General features: G+C 30.3%; 2 protein-coding genes across 2 annotated transcripts; both read left to right on the top strand.

Moving 5' to 3' along the window:
• Positions 1-3,579: 3,579 nt before the first annotated feature.
• Positions 3,580-5,852, top strand: LOC132718448 (uncharacterized). The gene is made up of 3 exons (XM_060702147.1): positions 3,580-3,893; positions 4,240-4,428; positions 5,612-5,852. The coding sequence occupies exons 1-3, from the start codon at positions 3,584-3,586 to the stop codon at positions 5,848-5,850; spliced, it is 738 nt and encodes a 245-aa protein (XP_060558130.1). The 5' UTR covers positions 3,580-3,583; the 3' UTR covers positions 5,851-5,852.
• Positions 5,853-7,236: 1,384 nt separating this feature from the next.
• Positions 7,237-14,397, top strand: LOC132718446 (uncharacterized). The gene is made up of 3 exons (XM_060702146.1): positions 7,237-7,918; positions 8,448-8,505; positions 14,186-14,397. The coding sequence occupies exons 1-3, from the start codon at positions 7,589-7,591 to the stop codon at positions 14,395-14,397; spliced, it is 600 nt and encodes a 199-aa protein (XP_060558129.1). The 5' UTR covers positions 7,237-7,588.
• Positions 14,398-20,788: the final 6,391 nt, after the last annotated feature.

Raw genomic sequence — 20,788 nt, 5'->3', positions numbered from 1 at the left:
TGCATTGTGAACTAAAGATAACAGCCTACCACATAAAAGGTTACACAATATCGTGGAAGTGAATGTGTAGTTGATCATAAACGTTGAATCTGAATGATTTTGTCCAATTTAAATAGTTCAACTCAACTTTTCTCAAGTGTCTCAATTTCAAGTCGATATATAGCTTATGGAAGGCGGTTAAAACAGTTTTATGGAAAAACACATAATGCCGTTTTATAGAAAATGACACTCGTGCATAATCTTTTTAATGTCTGATCAATTATCGACCTGTCCTCTTCTATTCTATGCTAATGGTGACCTAATTTATTTGAATTCAGTAATTCACATAATGATACCAAAGAATACGCAATCATTTTTATATTTTAATTACGATAATACACGGGGGGCATATGAAACCAATATAATGCAATCATGCGCTGTTTTGCTGCCTAAATAAAAGATGTTTTAAAAGCGTACATGCAAGGTGTACGGACAGACTCACGGACAAGCAATGGTGCCTCAGTCAGATGTTCCGGATTGGTGCAAAAAACATGCGTTTCGGACGGACAAGTTTATTCTTACCAACTATCAAGCTCAACCATATGACCATGAACTGTTTCCCTTATCTGGTGGATCTTGAAGATTGCTCCTCGTCTTGGTCTTCTGAGAAGTCTTCTTTGCCCTCTCTTTCCCACGTAATGCCTACTTTGAGAGTGCGACATTCTTGGGCCTCGATCGAGGTCTTCCCGAGCTGTCTTTTTCATCCTCTCAGGCTGTTATTCTCGATCCTCCAGATTTTGAGATAATCGTCACAAGCGTCACTGATCCAGCTGACTGAAAGCCTGAAAGCATCTAATATGTAAGGTCGAAATATCACTTGTTGCCTTTATCGGTCCAATTTTGATATTATGTTATAATACTATATAGAAGCCACAGAAAAGTTTATGTAAAAAAGCCAAAAGTTCGGTATAACCATTTTCGGTCCAAAATGTTATAGCCAAGACCGTCACTGAGTACATTATACATATCTTTTTTTTTGAAGCCCAAGAGGTAACTCCGTTTACTATCCCCATAATAGGTAAAGTAGCGTCGGGGATCCATCCAATATTTTACCTTACAATTTATTATAATGTTACAAAAAACATAAGGGCATTTATATCATACATTATTTTATAATATATACAATACACAGAAGATAAAAGTTCTCTTGGGATTCAGAGTATTTGATTTCCACAAAAATACACAAACTGTAATATATAAGTAGTTAATTCAAAAAAGTCTATTTGCTATCATATCAACTGATGAGTACATAGATTTTTAACTTTAGTATAACTAACTATTGAAGATGCTAGGTTTAAACTGCAGACGAGGCCTTGTATAGATGATATTATCTCCCTCCTCTTGCACAAGAATATATATCTTTTTAATTCTAGACAAAAAATATTAAATTGACATTGGTCACCTTTTTGATACCCTAAAATAAATGTCTTACAATCAACCGTCCAATCAACATTATGACATTTTAACAATTGTTGCACATCTGAGATAAAAGTTTTTATAACAGAACAATTCCAGAATAAATGAGATAATGTCTCTTTTTCTTCTTTGCAGAAAGTGCATTTATCAGATTGTGTCAATTTCATTTTAGACAATAAATAGTTTGTTCCTAGAATTCTATCGGTGATTCTAGTTTGAAGCCATTGAATGTAACTATCATTAGTTTCAGTGTGAACCCATTCAAACAGGTATTTCCACTCAGTATCATCAATGTAAAAATAAGCATTCCATTTTGATATAAATGTAGGTATTTGACAATTATCAATAAATACGTTATATATGGTAGAGGTTCCACTTCTACATAAAAATATTTGTTTTATATAAAAAGGGAATAGATGGCAATATTACGTTGCTATTAGAATATTCTATTTTTAGAGACTTTATGTACTTTCAAATAGCACTTTTCAAACCTTCATAAACTAAAAAAAAATATATTTGTACCAATTTTTGTTTCTAATTTTTTTTTACTCACAAAATTTCAAGTTTTTTGCATAATATCTTTGACACTCCATTTTCATACCTTGATTTAACATACAGAGGCTTCCTATCTATTAAAATATTATTATTGTAAAACAATGGACTGTAACTGGTCTATATCTGTTATTTTCACAATATTTTTAAAGTCAATAAACGCTAACAAAACATCTTTCCAAAAGTAATTGTACATTGATTTAGATTCAATTTCTACATAACACTTTCCACAGTTAAAAACTTTGTCATAATTAAAAATGTTACTTATAAATGTGAAACATTTTTTACCACTTCCAGTGAGAAGTCTTCTAAACCATGTTAATTTCAAACTTTTTATATATGCAAATACATCAATCATTTTTAAACCACCTTCCCTGTAGTTTTTTTTATTAAAACACTAGATTTAATTTTAGATGGGCCACCCCAAACAAATTCATAAAACATTTTATTAATATCTTTGAGTATTTGTGTACTCTGGTTTGGAAGAGACATAAACAACCGTGTTAGAAGTGGTCATATAATAGACTTAACAACTATAATTCTACCTATAGAAGTTAACTCCCTCCGATTCCAATACTTTATGCAATTTTCTATTTTCTTAAATTTTTCTGTGACATTAATATCTACCATTTTTTTCTAAATCTACATGAAAATTTATACCGAGCAATTTAAAAGCTCTGCCATACATCATACATATCGGAGTTACGGACATCGGTTGCCAAAATCAAATTTTGAATTTTGAGAAATAATTTCTAAATGATATTATAGTACGATAATATGATCAGTCCATGAACAGACTCTATCAAACCAAGCCTGCAACATTTTTAATTTTGCACTTAGGGATTTTATGTTCGAGAACAGTAACTTTCAGTTACTACTGCCGTCCAATGCTCAACCAAATAGAAAAAAACAGATGATTTAAAAAAAAACATTTTCACATCTTTTTCATAAAAATAAACATTCTAAAAAAATCATTTCACTTACAGTTCTGACATTTCAACAGATGCAGCATAAGTCAGTTTTGACAATTCACAGCTACACTCTTTTTATATAAACAAAAGCTTATTTTGCTTGATTGCAATTCCGTTCATTATTAGAGCTTGCTTATAAATTGACATACTTAAAGAAATAAAAAAAGATTATCTATATGTGTTTTTTATAATTTTGAAATGAAGTAGCTACTTTTGATCAGCGTTTCCTGGCAATAGAGGCCCAGCTTGTTATAGTATTCATATTTAAATAAAACGAAAACTTGCAACTAACAACAATTGTTTTCCCTATCATAGTCAACCATTTATGTCACAAAAATCCCCATCAGTAATAAAATCACATTTTGTCCACTAGGCAAATATTTTAATATTTAGTATTGCTTTTAAAAACATTAAATATGAATCGTCTGTTTTACTTTTCATCAGAATTGTCAGCTCTTTATGATTTAGAAGGCGTAAATAACAACAAACCTTACACTGAGTCTTCAAGATAACTATAATTGTTTAGACAATAATCAGGTGTGTTGCGTTCATGTCCCTTCACATTGAAGATCAATTCCTATGTCACTAGTCGCCAGATTGATTTCATGATGGCAATGTTGTCCTTGATTAAGATTTGTCTTGTACCTTTTTTCCTAATAAATGCTATAATTATAAGTGATAAATTGGAAAGGTTTGAACAACTAAATGGATATAGATGTCATGAAGGAAACGAAATTTTCGAGTCAACAAAATCGGCTAGTGTTTTAGACTGCGCTAGGGTGTGTTCCGTCTTCCCTACGTGCAGTGGTATATTTTACCAGCGGGACACGCTGACATGCGTTGCGTGCCGCTCGCAGTGCAATGTCAATACAACTGAAAACGTCATGACTGGTTCTGTATTTTATAAGCGCAAAGGTAAGCATTTTATAATAGGTTCGAAAACATTCTTAAATAATTAACATAGATTCTATAAATATCTACATTTGATGTGCAAAGTTAAAACTATTCCTTATACATTTCGACAAAATTAGATACAAATAGTTTTAATGCTCTTCTGTCCAAAGTTAAGCAATTTCTGAAGTAAACCTAATAAAAGATCTGAGAGAATAATCGAATTGTAAAGTTATTTCTTGCAGATAACCGATAGAAGTATATGGCCGTAGCTTTCATTTCCAGTTTGAAACGAAAAGAAATGTTAAATTCAAATTATTTTATTCCTCTTCTACAAAGGAGATAACATTTTTTTCGTTGACTACCACAGTGTGTCCGTCTGCTGACTCAGATTGGATAGATTTACCCAAAGAATGTTCTAGAATAAATGTTCAGCTACAGGAAATTGTTACTCATTCCGAGGCTTCGGCGTTCTGCGAGTCGATCGATGGACACCTCTTCAAAGTAGACGAGAAATGGAAAATGGACTTTATTGTTGAGCTTCTTCAGGATTGTCCAGGTTTGAATAATTTAACAGAATATAAATTTATAAAAAATGTTAAAGCACAAATTTATAAATAATTCAAACATTTGCCGCTTAACTTATTTCATTAATTCATCGCTGGTGGATAAGCCTGAATTCTTATTTTCAGTCGTAGACAACGTAACTGCCCGGTACTTTGGATAAAAACATCGGGCATTATAGTACAAAAACGTAGATAACCGTCAGTAATTAAGAATATACATGTATTACCTTTTTTACCTTTTTTCATCGCTTTTAAGAACATTTATTTTATAATTGAGATATATCAGAAGTAATAAAATTTACTTGTTCGTGCAACAGTTTTATTGTAGTGGAGGAAGTCGGTTTGAAACATACGGAGTAGTTCGTTACTTTTCGCCATAATTTGACTTGAATACTGTTGCTCAGTCCATAATTGTCAGTTTGTCAGCAGTGAATGTACCAAAACCACTATCCAATTTTCGGCAGATTAAGAGAAATAGCGGCATAATTCATGATAATTCGTTACATTTCATAATTTTCCGTGTCATACAGAAATTAGATATATGACTTAGAGTTAAACGACTTGAAAACTCGACAGACTTCCGGTATACAACGTGACAAAAAAGCAGTAAACAGCGCTTTCCGGCGGATGTATGATAAAATCTATTACATGACATATGCACAGCATTAACATTTTATCGTTTAAGTTTAAAATTTACAGATTAAAGTGTCAAAAAGTAAGTGTTAGCGTGGTACTTATACGCTTCCGTAAAAACCATGGTAGAAAAACAATTTTCTTATCGATTTTATTCAAAAGCGGTGTTTGAACATTTCTATCATTCGTAACATTTAGAAATAGATAATAGCATAATTGTAGACTCCTGCTGTGTTAAATGTGCAATTTAGACGAGGTAATTACTTAACATTGATAATTGATAACTTAAGTTGAAAGTAATGATATAATCATTGATTTTGAAATTAGTGCCATAAAACGCACAGGTTTGATATGATTGCAAATTAACGAACTGTATCTTTTGCGACACGGCAATAATAATCAGTTTATATTTGCATGAAAAAACGTGTGTTAGGTATACTTTGTCAATTTTCGTAAAAGAAACGGGGTATAAATTCCATTGTTTATCGAAAAGGGCTAATAAATTTACCTGAATGATTCTAATTCTGCGTTTCTTTATCCCAGGATTAGCAGATCAACAGTTCTGGCTGGATGGAACGAACGCGAATGCTGTCGATTATTACGCACCGGATGCTTGGCGTTTCCATGATGGCAAAGTAGTTCCTATGGACAAATATTATTGGGCGAGCCACGCCCCTAATTCTCCTGAAACACATCATTGTTTCAGAATAGTTAATGGTCTATTTGACGACACCCACTGTGATTTTAAATTCCTTTTTTTCTGCGAGAAATTAAGCATTTGATCATCTAAAATAAGGGGTTTTGGACATAAGTAAAATATATTTAATAAAGTATTTAATGAAATTAATTTAAAAGAACTCCATTGACTTATCTTTCATTGTCCTTTACCGTTATTCATGATCTAGTTGTTTGAATTTGTTTAGAGCAGACCCTTGTTTCTTGAGTATCAGACAAGATGATAATCTACCGTTTATATACTGATTCTAAAAAGGACTTTTTGCGTCATCGAATTGCCAGCTGATGATGACGTCATTTTTCCGTTATAAATGAAGCGCTGTAAATTCATACAATACTGAAATATGGATTTTGTTTTTAAAAAAATAAGAAAATAAAAAAAAATCAGACACTGGCTGTTGCCACAGAAGAAATATCTATCTCTAGGGTAACTGTTTAATGGAAACTATGTAGAGCCTCGTTAGCACTCTCGAGCTAGATATTCCGGTGTTTTCTGTTAGCCGTAGTCATATTCTTAAAATTTTACTTGCAAGGCATGGATGTTTCACATGTGTAATGGAAATAAAACACATTTGTTACATACATATATTTTGTTATAAATGTGCTCGATGCCGGTTTTTGCAAAATAAAAATTTATGTTTTTGGGAAAATGGGGCAAGATTATGATCTGCAAGACTGATCACAATTTCTTATTTCTGACCTTGATTCAGACTTACATCAAATGATTCATAAATTTTGGATATTAATCCAGTTGGATCATAACACAAATACTCAGTGGAATCCCTTTAAAATCGTCTCATTAGTCCCTCCAAGGTTTAGCGCTTAGACAATTGGGATGAAGCATTTCCTAGTGAAACTCTACAAAAGTATAGAAGTATTTCCATAGGATTAAAGTAGCCCCTAGGGCGTCCGTAGCCATGGTTCAGGTCGTTGACTTCAAACCATGTGCCTCTAACCGCTGTAAGTTAGAGCCCCACAAGCGTCTTCGGATTCTTTCATGTGTGAAAGCCATCCAGTTATTTAACAGAACGTCGATGGTTCTACTCAGGTTCCCGTTTGCTCATGGGGTCTCCCTCCACCAGTAATGCTTGAAAGTAACCATATGACCTATACAGTGTTGGTGCGACGTAAAACCAACCAAAAATAAATAAATAAGATAAATAAAGTTGCCTCATTATGAGGTCACTTAGTCTATATAGACTAAAATACACATTTTAAAAGTCGAAAGTGTGTTTATAAGCACAATCGAACTTGAAATAAACTCAGTATAAATCTAAAACACACTTCTATCTTCTTTTGTGAAACAATTTGACATAGCTTAGATTTTTGGTATATAGCCTTACTAATGTAAATCATACATAAGGGTCAATTATGGCCCCATCCAAGGTAGGTTTTGTTGCATATACATGTACTACCCTAACTTTAAATTTTCAAACTATGGCCTTCAAACATTGGATTTTAAGTTCATGTTTTACATATATCGCATTTAACTTTGACTTTTAATGATCACAATGATTTAATACATCAATTCATAAAATAAGGTTTGAATATTTGATAAGTCATAGTCAGCGGACGTTTTTGCTTCATCTAACACCAATTTAAATATGCATGCAAGATTGGAAAAAGAATTATCTGACACACGAACGTGTCAATTATAAAAGCTATATTCAGTTGTAAATATAACTAATAAGTTACATGAGGACGGTGGGATACAGTCAATTGAACTAGTGAATCACAATAAGGAACGCGCTTGTTACATGTGACATGAGTTCAACATAGGCAGATATGATAAATCAGAATAAACATTATCATTTTCTACTAGTTATATGTTGTACCATGTATGTTTTGTCTAAAATGAGTGTTTTATGTAAATATTCTTTTCGTATAAGTAAGTTTCACACGTGCCCGGCACAGAATTCAAAGTTTCTTACGATAGTTGATCATTCTCTGGAACAGTGCGTCGATGAGTGCACGCGAAGAACGAGCTGTAAGGCTATAGGGTTTAAGCGTTTGTTTCGACTGTGCGAGCTTTACGCGCACGAAATTTCTCCAGCGGTTACAGACAAACACTGTGTGATGGTATTACGGAATGACATGGATGAACGACCCACTTTGGTGAGATCTTTTCGTAATTAATAAAACATTAATGAATCTAAAAAGCTTATTTTCTAAATAATTTTCTATAAAATATATTAATCCAACTTAAAACATATGATGATATGATTGTCATTCTCTTAAATGCGTCTTTCTCATAAATGTTTAAAAGGAATAAATTTTGAAATCAGAAAATGTATTACATATTCACAGCGACAAAAGTGTTAACGCACAAAGTAAAAATGTTCTGAAATGGCATGTAATTTTTTCCGCATAGTACTTATATCCGTACTGTAGAGAATTTCAGCGGACTTTGTTCGTTACATCTTTATAAAGTTCTTGGTATTTAAGTATATTTCTGTCAAATAAAGGAATACCGGTATTTATTGTATTTCTGTCAAATAAAGAAATACGGGTATTAAAGTGCGTTTCTGTCAAATAAAGAAATACGGGTATTTAAGTGTGTTTCTGTCAAATAAAGAAATGCGGGTATTTAAGTGTATTTATTCACTTTAAATGTTTATCTTCTTCAAAAATAAAAAAACGACAGTGCAACTGCAATGACACCAGTGTATGCGAAGAGGAAACAGGACAGTGCGTCCAAAAAGGTAACGATTTCATTTTGCCTTTTTTTACTTGGTCAAGATTTCAATGACATGTAACCCACTTGTATACCTTTGTGTTTTTTTTCAAATAACTATGGCATATTTCAGTAAAACCATACGTATTTAAATTTTCGATCAAACCGGATGTATTTCCATATAGCTATGACTATCAAAGACCATCGGTTAATTTTGTTCAATTAGAATAATTTAACTGTATGATACACGTTGACTTTGTGAGGAAGGCTGCTGTTTTTTTAATGACCCATTTGTACTATATTTCATTGTGAATATATGTAACCGAATCCAACTTTTCTGCAATTTGCAATCATTGTCGTTCTCAAACCCCAAAGGAACACATTTCCTTAGTATAAAGACGTTTTCTAATTATCTATTCATGCAATAACCCAACCTAACCATTTTCTAATTAGCTATACTCAGACAAAAATAAATTATTTAACTACTTTCAAGTAACAGATGTAAAGAACGACAATAACAATACAGGATTTGACATTTGCAGTGCTATTTCACATTTTGTAACATTTAAATATATAATAGTCCCGGTCAAATGAAACGTTGATATAAGAGGGTCCTACATGAAATATAGTTTTATATACAGATTCTGTAATGACTATGTAGCTTGTTTATTGTTTCTTCCCTAAATCTAAAATGATATCAATTTTGCAGACAAAATGTAGTTTACTTGCTTTTTACTTGCCGTAAAAATTGAACAAAATTTCCATTTAGATAATTTTAGTCAGATTTTCATAGGTTTGTGCATGTTAATGTATTTTTATTCTAACTATAACATTCTGAAAGTTTTGGATGTCCAAACTTGAAAAAGTAAAATTAAAAACATGTATTTTGGTGTTGTTTATGACTGAAAACAATAATTGAAAATATCAATTTTTAACCAATATTTGGTCAAAATTTCATTTCATTCAAGATAGATCTATCATAGAGACTTATCAAGTGTTTTTTTTTTAATTAACAACTTTATTAATTCAGTGGACTGGTAATCTGTTTCTGGGGTGAAAGTGCTTAAATTATGTAATTAAAATAGTCCACAGATTTGGACACCACATGGATTGAAAATATTTTACCAAATCTCTAGACGGTAAAACATTTTAATATTTAAACAAAATGTAGAGGATGGTATTGTTATAAAATTTAAATATCCAAAAGTGATGCCGTAATAATTGTAATGTGTTTATGTATGTGCAGAACAACTTTAGCTAAATTTTAACAATTTTTTGATTGATCTAAATGTGAAAAGCACTAATTTTGAATTGTCATAGAATGATTTTTATAGTTAAAACTCTTGTTGTAATCTCCTATCTCTACATCACATTTTGATTTTTTTTAGTTTAGAATATAACATGAGCAAGATAAAGCTTTCTACTTTTAATATGTCTTCCGAAAAAAAAACACAATATTACAAATCAAAACAATGTCAACATCTAAGGGCTTGCGTTTTGCATTGGTCAATATACAACATTTGATGCACAAATGATGAAAACAGATATAATCTAGGGAAAACGAACAAACCAGATATCTTAAGTATTTGTGAAATATAATAAATAAAAATGTTTCAAATAATGAATTGAAGTTAGAAAGCTTTGTTTTAAAAGAAAGGATAGAAATGAAAGTGAAAGAGGCGGATTTATAAATTTCATAAATGAGAAAGTGCCCTAAAACGTCGTTATAACATAGAAAATGGAAATTTCGAATCTCCTTGGATAGTGATAAACTACCTTCATACAAAACTTTTCTAGTAAACTGTGCATACCGCCCACCAAAAGAACGCCAATCATGGGTTGTTGAATACGGACAGCAACTGGATGAAATTGATTCTAAATATTCTGAGTACTATTTTTTAGGCGACGTAAATATCAACTTTATGCCTGATAAACTCAGATATAAGTTCAATAATACAAATTTGTCTAATTAAATATCAAAATTTGGTCAAAGGCAATTCATTCAAACTCCAACAAGAACAACTTAAACTAGTGCAACACTCATTGATCATATTTATGGCATTGTAAATAGCCTTATACGGGTCTGAAATATATTTGCATCAAATTTATCAATAAGTGATCACTTCCTTGTCTGTTTCATTAGAACAGTAAAGACACGAATGAAACTTGGTTTTCATAAGGCAATGAAGAACAGATCATTTAAAACATCTAATCAACAATCTTTTCAGACTGATTTAGCTCCATCTTCTCAAGAATCTGTGGAGCATATTATTGATCCAAATTAAGCTTTTCAAATCATTTGTTCAATAGTCAAAGTTATTTTTTCCAAATATTCTCCAATAAAAGAAAAGAGAGTGAAATTTGATACGCAGTCTAAATTGTTAACTGAAGAAATGAAAGCAATGACGTTTTTAAGAGATAAATATCACAAAAATTGAGATTTCGATGAATATAAATTATTACGAAATAAATTAACTCAGAGATAAAGAAAAGAAAAAAGAATTTCTTCAATAATGCAATAAATGAAAGTGAAGATACAATTACATTTGGCAAAATATAAATGATTTAACTAACTTTGGTAGAAAGGAAATTGTACATATTCCTGAAAGGCTCACTTTTTGAGACACTAAATTTGATGATCATGCTAATAATATAAATGATTTGAACAAATTTTTGTCAAGTATTTCTTATATTGTAGAAAAAAGTACAGTTATCTAATGACGAATTTAAAATATTAAAGGATAAGTTAGATAATAAATTGAAATGAAAATAATTCAAAATTTAAAACATTTCTGCATTTGTTATTAAAAACATTATTGATAAACTAGATACCACTCGACTGGATTAACTAAGTCCAAAAATAATAAGATCGTGCGGTGCCTTTGTAACTCAAATTGAGTGCCAGTATGAAAAATAATAGTATTAGATAAGAAATACCGGTATTACCCGATGAAATTTAAAAATGCGCGAGTAATTCCGATTTTCAAATCTGGATTGAAAGATAATCTGAGCAACTATAGACCTATTTCTATTTTGCCTACAATATATATTATATGCTGATGATTCGACATTGCATAAATCAGATATAGAAGAAAAACTACAATATAGTCTTAATATGATTATTAAGTGGTGTAAAATAAATAACATGCTTTTGCACCCGAAAGTGTCTAAATGTATGCTAGAGGGTAGTAAAAATGCTAAAGATTGCAATAACACAAACTTAACGACTCAACTCTTGACAATGTGTTATCACAAAATTTGCTGTTTATGTTGTAAATACACTCAATTGACATTGTTAAGCGAATGAGGTGTGTAAAAAATTTAATTCTAAAGTTAATTTATTTAGGCGAATAAAGTACTTTTTAAATAAGGAATCTCGCATTTTTTCATAATGCATACCTTCTTCCTTTTTATTATTGTTGTAATGTATGGGGAAAACGAAAAAATATATGCCGAATATACAAAATACAAACTTGAATTTGCAAAATTATTCTAGACATTCCAATGAAAAACGATCATAAAATTAAAACAAAAAATTAAAAATATTCCCTTAAGAAAATACAAAATATTAAAAATATTTCATTTCAAAAATGTATTTTTACACCGATCTTCAAGTATATAAAGCTCTGAATAACATGTATTAATTATTTTAATGACACATTTCGGTTTTCAGAAAAGAGTGTGTGTCAACCCCACTCACTTAAGGTAAATCGAAAAAAAAAGTGATCTTGAATATGCATCTAAATAGTCATATTTGATATAAAAAAGACATTGAAGAATAACAGCAACAGTTATAGATATAATATTATTCCATGAGAATTCAAAATTAGTGTTTTTCATTTTTTTCATGAAACTGTTAAAATTTAGCTAAAGTTGCTATGCAACGGACATAAAACTCGACAATTTTGCTCAAACATATTGTCGGGGCATCGCTTTTGAATATGTCAATTTTATAAGAATACTATCCACCACATGTTATTTAAATATGGGAATGTTTTACCGTTTAGATATTTTGTAAAAACATTTTCAATTTAAGTGGTGTCGAAATCTGTGGACAATTTTTCTTACAGAATTTAGGCATTCTTACCACCATAGTGTAAGTTAGATGTTCAATATTCTTAGGAAATTATTTAAAATTCAATAAAGTATGTAAAAAAATGCAAAATGTATGATTAATTTTTGTCCTGGTATTCACGCATACATACATACATACATAGTGTAAAACACTACAAAACAGCCATTATATGGACTCATGAGCCAAACGTAATATAACAATATTCAAATTGATCAGCTTGAATTGCATATGAATGAACAAAATAAAAATCATTTATAAAAACAGATAACCACTGAATAAATAAAGTTAAATTTAAAATTTTCAATTTTCACTTTTTAAGTCTCTATAATATCTTGAATGATATTTCAGTTTTGATCAAGTATTGGTTAAAAATTGGAACTTTCAATTGTTGTTTTCAGTCATAACCAACATCGAAAAAATGTATGTAACATTTTACTTTTTCATATCTGGGCTGTTCTAAAACTCTCAGATAATTATAGTAAGAATAAAAATAAATTAACATTAAAATCTGACTATAATTAACATTTTGTTCAATTTTACAAGTAAATAGCAAGTAAACTTCATTTTGTTTGTAAAATTGATATTATTAAAGATTATTTAGGGAAGAAATAATAAACAAGCTACATAGTCGTTTCAAAATCTGTGTATAAAACTATTTTTATGTAGAATGATCTTTCATTAACGTTTTATTGGACCAGGACTTTTAATATGAAATGTATCGAAATGTGAAATAGCAATGCAAATGTCAAATTCTGTATTGTTTTTGCCGTTCTTCATTTCTGATTATTGAAAGTAGTTAAATAATTTATTTTTTTCTGAGTATAGCTAATTAAAATGGTTAGGTTGAGTAATTGCATGAATAATAATTGGAAAACGTCTTTATACTTAGGAAATATGTTCCTTTTGCGAATTGTTAACAACAATGATTGCAAAATTGCCGAAAAGTTGGATTGGTTACATGTTTTTATGGTAAATGCCGGATTATTCGTTCTCAATTGAAATAACGGTATTTAATCAATCAAGAATTCGTTCAGCGTATCTGTATAGAAACAAACTAATAAATTGTTAATGATTACATAGTGTTCTCGTAATTCAAATGGATAAGTTCGATATGATTATTATTAATATTGAGAAAAACTAACTATATGGCTCGTTTGTCACTCACGGCTTTGAGTATAGATTTTACAATGTCACAAACTGTGCTGCTAATAGTATAAACGGTGATTTTGTTCTTTACAAATAGTTCGTCAAATCTTTTTTCCTGATACTTATTAATATTTCATATCTGGCATATATCAAGCGAAATATGAAATCAAACCCATGTCATATCAGTTGTGAAATCGATTTTTTCTTTCTCCTGGTAGATCTAATTTCATCCGATTTGTTTTGACTCAAAACACAAAAATATCAAGTGTATTGTCCCATATCGTGGTACAGAGTCTAGTCAGACGCATTTTCAGACAGGCCTGGCTCTATACTTGTGGCAAAGTCTAAACACTTTCGGGTCCAGCAGGTTGGGTATTAAGTAATAACCGTTGGTGAGTTGAGCTGTTTTTATTATGACATTGATTTGGTTGTATTGGAAAGCCAAACACACCCAGTTTTCATATATCTTTCTTGTTTTGTTGTACAGAATGCCCGCCTGAACAACACTTCCTTAACGTTACCTTCCGTGGAAATATGAATGAAGTTAATGCAAATAAGTCGGTGAAATGTCATGACGGGTTTTTCGAGGTAAAAAATAAAAATTTGGAACGATATGCTACGTGTTCACAGTTTGGTCATTGGATTTTTGTCCCACAATGTAAAGGCACTGTTCAAAGTTTTATTTTAGAACATGTGTGATCGTCGAAATGGTGTTAAAATATTAAAGTTTACGTTTTCATGACCCATGTTATTATTTGGCTCCTGTAATTATTTCCGCTTGTCCAGGTAACATGACGGATATTTTTGAATGTCTTTCGCAGATGGGAAAAAAGACAAATAAATATTTGTGCACAGATGGGAAATAAAAAAGACGAATAAGTATAGAAGTGAATTTTTACACGTCTTGCAAGGAAGTTTCAACAATCTACGAATCTCGTAAATAAAAACCATTAAAAGAACCACGACAATTAAGAAAGCCAACAGTGACAATATCCGTTTTAATACTATTATTACATGCTTTTCGGTGGTTTATATTATAATATAAATTTTCTTTCTTTCTTTTTTTCCTTTTTTCTTTTTTCTTTTAGCATTATAAATGTATCTCTCATATCCCTTTTGGAAAGTAAAAAGTGAGTGTTTAATTATATAATCAATATAGGTATTTATTGGCTAAATAATGCTAAATCTAACTTGATATTTCCAAAGTCTAATAAAATCAAAACTGTCCAACAGAAATGCAGTATTTCAAATGAATCATAGCATATTTACTTTGGTAAATCAGCTTAATTTAATCATTTTAGTAAATCGACATTTTTGACCAATTTAATTTTGTAAATGCTTACTATTAACACTTAAATAAAGTTTTTTTCTGGTTTATCGGGCAGGTATATCATATGTTTTTAAACTTATTAAATGTGGCGTGCGGTTGCAAGAAGAGTTAGTTTTTTCTTTCAGGGTAGTGAGTGTAACAGCAGTTGCCCTGTTCCGTAGGTGATCCTGGTTCATTTTACATATACTATGTACAGCACCGACACATTGGACACCGATTTTTAACATAGTATTGATAATAGAGGAGCAGGAAAACTAATCTGTGACCCCATGAATTACATGTATAGTTTATGTATAAACATAAATCCGCCTATTAGCCGAATTCCCAAAATATTAAGTTGCTATCCTGAAGAATATATACTGTTTAATATAAACTGCTGACTAACATTCATTGTGGTAAATATTGATACATACTAAAATGTGTATCACTAAAATACATATTGTTTTACTTACAGAATGCCCTAAAGATGGAGAAGTGATCAGAGGATTTCAGTTTTTCAGCACAGAGATGAGACACCAAAATGCAAGCATTTTTTGTACCGAACGAAATGCATCCCTTGTTAGAATCAGAGAAAACTGGAAGTTCAAGTACATCACTAGTATAATAAGAACATGCACAGGTAAGTTTTGCTATGCGCCCTTAAAAAACAAATAAACAAGTAAGACAAAGGCTGAAAAGGACCCATTTGAAATCAAGTCAAAGTTAAAAAATGGGTCGGACTTATTTATTTACCTCTAATGTTAACAATACTTGGTGCTAGTCCCGGCTCATTAAAGCGGAAGTTTGCGCTGTTCGTGACAGTACATTTAACAGTTTTAAAAATTTCTACCAAAACACCCTCCCCCAAAACCTTTACCGTAGGGAAATTAAATACACATGTAGTTTCCCGACGACAAAAAATTAAAAAAAAGAGGGGGTATGCCATCCGCGTATTTTTGCCAGAATTCTATTTTAATAGGGAATTTATCTTTGACGAGCTTAAAACCGTGTTTTGGCATACGAGAATAAAAGTTTCGGAGAGTTCTCTTAAAAGTGAAAATAGCCTCTTTTTGTTCAGAGGAAATTTGGTTTTTTTTTTAAAAAATATAACTAAACGTATTTTTGGGCATGCATATCCCCAAAATCATTTAATTCTCTCCGGAAAAGTCCTGTCTCTCTCATCGCTTAGAAAGGTTTTTTTAAAATATAGCCCCCTTACTTTTTTTACAACTGACAAAATTTAGTTTGGGCTTCGTTGGATATAAACCAGATACTTGTGCTTCTAATTAGGACTAAAAAAAATTTTGAAAGGAGGCAGTATTCCCTTAAAACGATATTGTATGAAAAATTTAAAATTTACCTATATTTAACGAGTTTGGCCCATTGTCTGAATTTAAAAAGGTCTTTTTCAGAATGATGAACTTTTAAATAATTTTACAAATATCCAAACCCCCTCATGAAAAAATTTTTTAAAAAACATTAATAAATTTTAGTTTCATCCACACAAGGAAAATGATTGTTTCTACTCAAAATTTATGAAATATGAATAAAAATGTTACCCTACCCCACCCATTTTTAGCACGTGTTCAACCATTTTCCTACTTAGAGAGCCTAATTAAAATATTCTCTTAAAAATACCAAATTAGGGACTGTTACTTAAGTTTCCCTATTTTGTTTCGAAAGTATATTGGTTGATCTGGAAAATTAACAAAAACGTTTTTCCGTGTAGTTTTGATTTTATTAGACTTTGGAAATATCAAGTTAGATTTAGCATTATTTAGCCAATAAATACCTATATTGATTATATAATTAAACACTCACTTTTTTCTTTCTAAAAGGGATATGAGAGATACATTAATAATGCTAAAAGAAAAAAAAGGAAAAAAAGAAAGACAGAAAATTGCCGACCCTTCTGGGGTTTGAACTCACGGCCCTTAGTTTCAATGCAGTTAACAGTTATTATAGCTTATTTGAATACTCTTCATAGCGGAGGTAATAAATAAGGATACTCATACCTTAAGGTCAGACACTCACATTGATATTTCCATAGACTAACATTATAAGAAATGGTCCCTAAACCTACCTAAAAATTGAGTTTTCAAGCTAAAGAGGTAATTTTTCTAGCAGAATGAAATGCCTGACACATAAAAATGTTCCTGTTATATAGGGGTAGCCAACCAATTATTTTGCAAAATGACTTTAAAGAGGATTACCCCCCATTTCATTGAAATTTTCTGTGGATCACAGGACTGACATACACTTTTTATAAATGCAAATATCCAAGTCAAAATGATCATTGAGACTCATGAAATATTTCATTTTCTTCAGAAAACAATGTAGTGTTACTTTTTAAATTAGGTTTTATTCTTAAAAATACCCCATTTTCATCACCTCTTGTATAAAACTATAAATTGAATCATACAGTTTTCCTTGCACTTTTTTCAGCCAATCGCTGGCCATGTTTCAGCGATCCCCTGCCTTAATTTCGTTTATAAAAAGGGGTACCGGTATAAACTTTTTTTTAAAAACTTTCATCTTAGGACTTTAAAAAAAAATTTAACGATTCTAAAATTCATACACTTGCCACAAAACATTACTGGAAAAATTTCCACAAGGGACCCAATTTTCTCGGGATTCATAATAAAATTCCTGGGGAGGTCATCGCTGGGGGTTTAAACGGGGGTAATTTTGTGAATTTTTTTAAAACCAAATATCCATTATAAAAGACTAATAAAAAAAAAATTGAAACTTTTAATTTATTTTAACTTTTTTTTGGTCCACGTTCGACTACAAACATAGGGAAAGGGAATTCTTTTTTTTATTTTTTTTTTTTTAAGTCTCCATCATTTAGAAAACTAAAATAAAAAAAATTTGACACCTTTAAAAATTCAATATAAATTGTAACGCTGAAAACGCTCTCGACTAAAAATAGTCTCCGAAACCCTTTATTTAGGGGTAGAATGGTTAAAGGGCTTTTCAAAAATTTTAAAAAGGGGGGACTTAATTTTCCGGGTTAAACACAAAAAAAATTTTCAACTTAAATAATTTCCCAATTTAACCCAAAAAAAAATCCCCAATTTGAACAAACAAAAATTCTGGGGTTTTAAATTAATAATTCAAGAATTCCCCCGTTTCAATTTCAGTTTTTAAAACATAAATGAATTTATTTTTAAAACTTAAGGGTTTTTTAAATTTTGTAACCACTTTTAAAATTTTGGTTTTCACGTTTTCAATTTGGGTTTTTAAATTTTAAAATTAAATTTTTAAAATTCACAAAGTTAAAAACGAAAATTCGTGAATTTAAAAACCGCAACAAAAAATGAAATCTAAATTTCTTTTAAGTTCAAAAGTGTAAATTTGAAACGTAAAAATTTGCAAAAGTTAAATTTTTAAAATTTGTTGAATGTAACGAAAATAATTTTCCGGGTATTGAAAAACCGGAATCAAAAGGGGGAATCAACCCCCAATAAATTTTTCCCCCAGGGCCCCTTTTCATCCCAATAGTTTTCTTTTGTTAAGCTTTTAACCCCAATATACTCCCCGGGAGAGCTTTTTTTGGGGGCCTGTAAAGTATGTTTCCCCGGAGACATATGATTTTTTATTCGTTTACGTAAAAACCCCAAATAAACTCCAAGAAAACTTTGGGTTTTTTTGAAAACCCTTTTAATGTTTCCTTTCGAAAAAAAATTTTCCAGAAATCAAAGTTATTTAAAACAAATTTTGTCCCCCAAAAAATTTATTTTTGTATAGCATTTTTTGAGAACTGTTTAACCAAAATCGGTGGGCCATCAAAAATAAAAAACCATCAATTTTCACCCAACATCATCATTATTTTTACAGTATAATCCCCCTTTTATTTTTCCCTTTCCAATTTTCCAAATTTTGAAATTTATTAACTTTTTAAAAAGAGGGTGTGATGTTTTTGCGAGAATTCTCTTTATATAATGTATGATGAATTATGTCGATAAGAGATAAAACTGATGCTATGGGTGATTAAAATCAAGATGTTCACCGGTGATAGGTGCAGCTGAATTGATAATAAATAATTATTACCAAAAAATGATGTGTATACTGTTAATCAATTTAAATAATAACATTTATTAAATATTTGGGATAATAGGGGAGACCAAAAAGGACGGCATAATAAAACCATTTTTTAAACCCAAAAAACCCCCAAAGGCAAACATTTTTAACAGGCCAAGGGAGAATTTCGCTTTAAACGGAAAAAAAGAATTTGAAAACCAGAAATCTTTCCAGAGAAAAATATTTGAAAAGATAAAAAAGTTTAGAATTCTTCTCAAAAGTAGCCTTAAACATAATTTATACCTTTTGAACATGGTGATATGAAAAAAATTAACTTTTTGAATATTCACTTCTACATTCTTGTTATTTTTTTTAAAGTTTTTTTATTTCATTGTTTCTGCTTATTGTAACCAGAAAAGAACAGAATAGCGTTTCTTTCATAACTTGTACACACATAGGTACATCGTTATATCAAACAGTTTGAAATATTTCTCAGGTCACACATTTTACAATATAGAAAAAAACACAATAAACATCAAGAAACAATCAATACAATACAGAGCAATGGGATATTTAATACATACCAATGCAATACATCATATACCTGCAAAGGTCCAATAATCAATTATAAATATTTATATCGGATTTATCACTTTGAATAATGAAGAGAACTAAAGTTTTAAGCGGAGAACAAACTCTAACTTCGCTTTTGATAGACTTTGTTTGACAAAAAATATTTACTTAGTAACTATTTAAAGAACGTCACGGTATATAATAAATTTGCAAATTGAAGGTTTCAGAGTTTAAAATTGGTCTGTTTTTTTCCCTTTTTTTTAAAATAATAACAAAAGGGTTTCTATTTCTTTAGGCATTGGGTTTTGCAGTTATTCTTTTTTTTGGGCCCAAACAAGGCAAATATAATAATAACCCCTTAATAAATTGTAACGAAATTTTTAAAAGTTTTTTAAAAAAAAAATTTTCTTATTTCGAGCTCGTTAAAAAAATCAAAAAATTTGAAAAGCCTTTTGGGACTTTCAACCCCTTTAAAAAATCCCTTTCCGGGACCTATTTTTAGTATTAAAACCCTTTAAAAACATTAGGGGCGTTTTCTAAATGTTTTAAAATTTAATCTTTTCTAAATAAAATTCAAAAACGGAAAAACTTTTCCTCTACTATAATAAAAAATTCGGGCCCCACACCTTTCAAAATACATCTAAACGCCATTCCTGTAACTAACAATCGATAAGTTTCTGTTTAAAAATAGGTAAGAACAGTTACACCAATACACTATCGGAAAATTTTTATATTTCGGCAAAACCAAGTACCTTAAGCATTTTCTTAATTTTACAAGACCATTATTTGTGCCATTTTCACATTTTTCACAGGCATTATCGTAAATTTATTATTTGTATTTGGTAATTTAAACCAATACTGTATAACACGTGTACACCTTGAAATAAATAACACAGAACAGAACAGAACTTGAATTTCATTTTAGATTTGAGCATTTCGCTCCTCATCCATAACACAATTATACATTATTATGTCAAAGTCAAACAATATAATGATATAATACAATATTGAAAATGACAGTATCTGTGGTACATATGACAAAAGAAGGTAAAGAATATTTATCAGCATCATTTAACATGAAATTCTTAACGAACATGACAATAAATAACATTTTTTTATATCCACAATTTAGGAAACAAACGAAATTATTCAACATTTTTTCATTTCTGGTTGACAACAACTGGG

Source organism: Ruditapes philippinarum, unplaced genomic scaffold (genome assembly GCF_026571515.1).
Source record: "Ruditapes philippinarum isolate M1 unplaced genomic scaffold, ASM2657151v2 ctg1244_1_1_1_1, whole genome shotgun sequence".
Taxonomy (NCBI): Eukaryota; Metazoa; Mollusca; class Bivalvia; order Venerida; family Veneridae; genus Ruditapes; species Ruditapes philippinarum.
The sequence above is the reverse complement of the archived record's forward strand: the minus strand, read 5'-3'. Positions and strand labels throughout refer to the sequence as shown.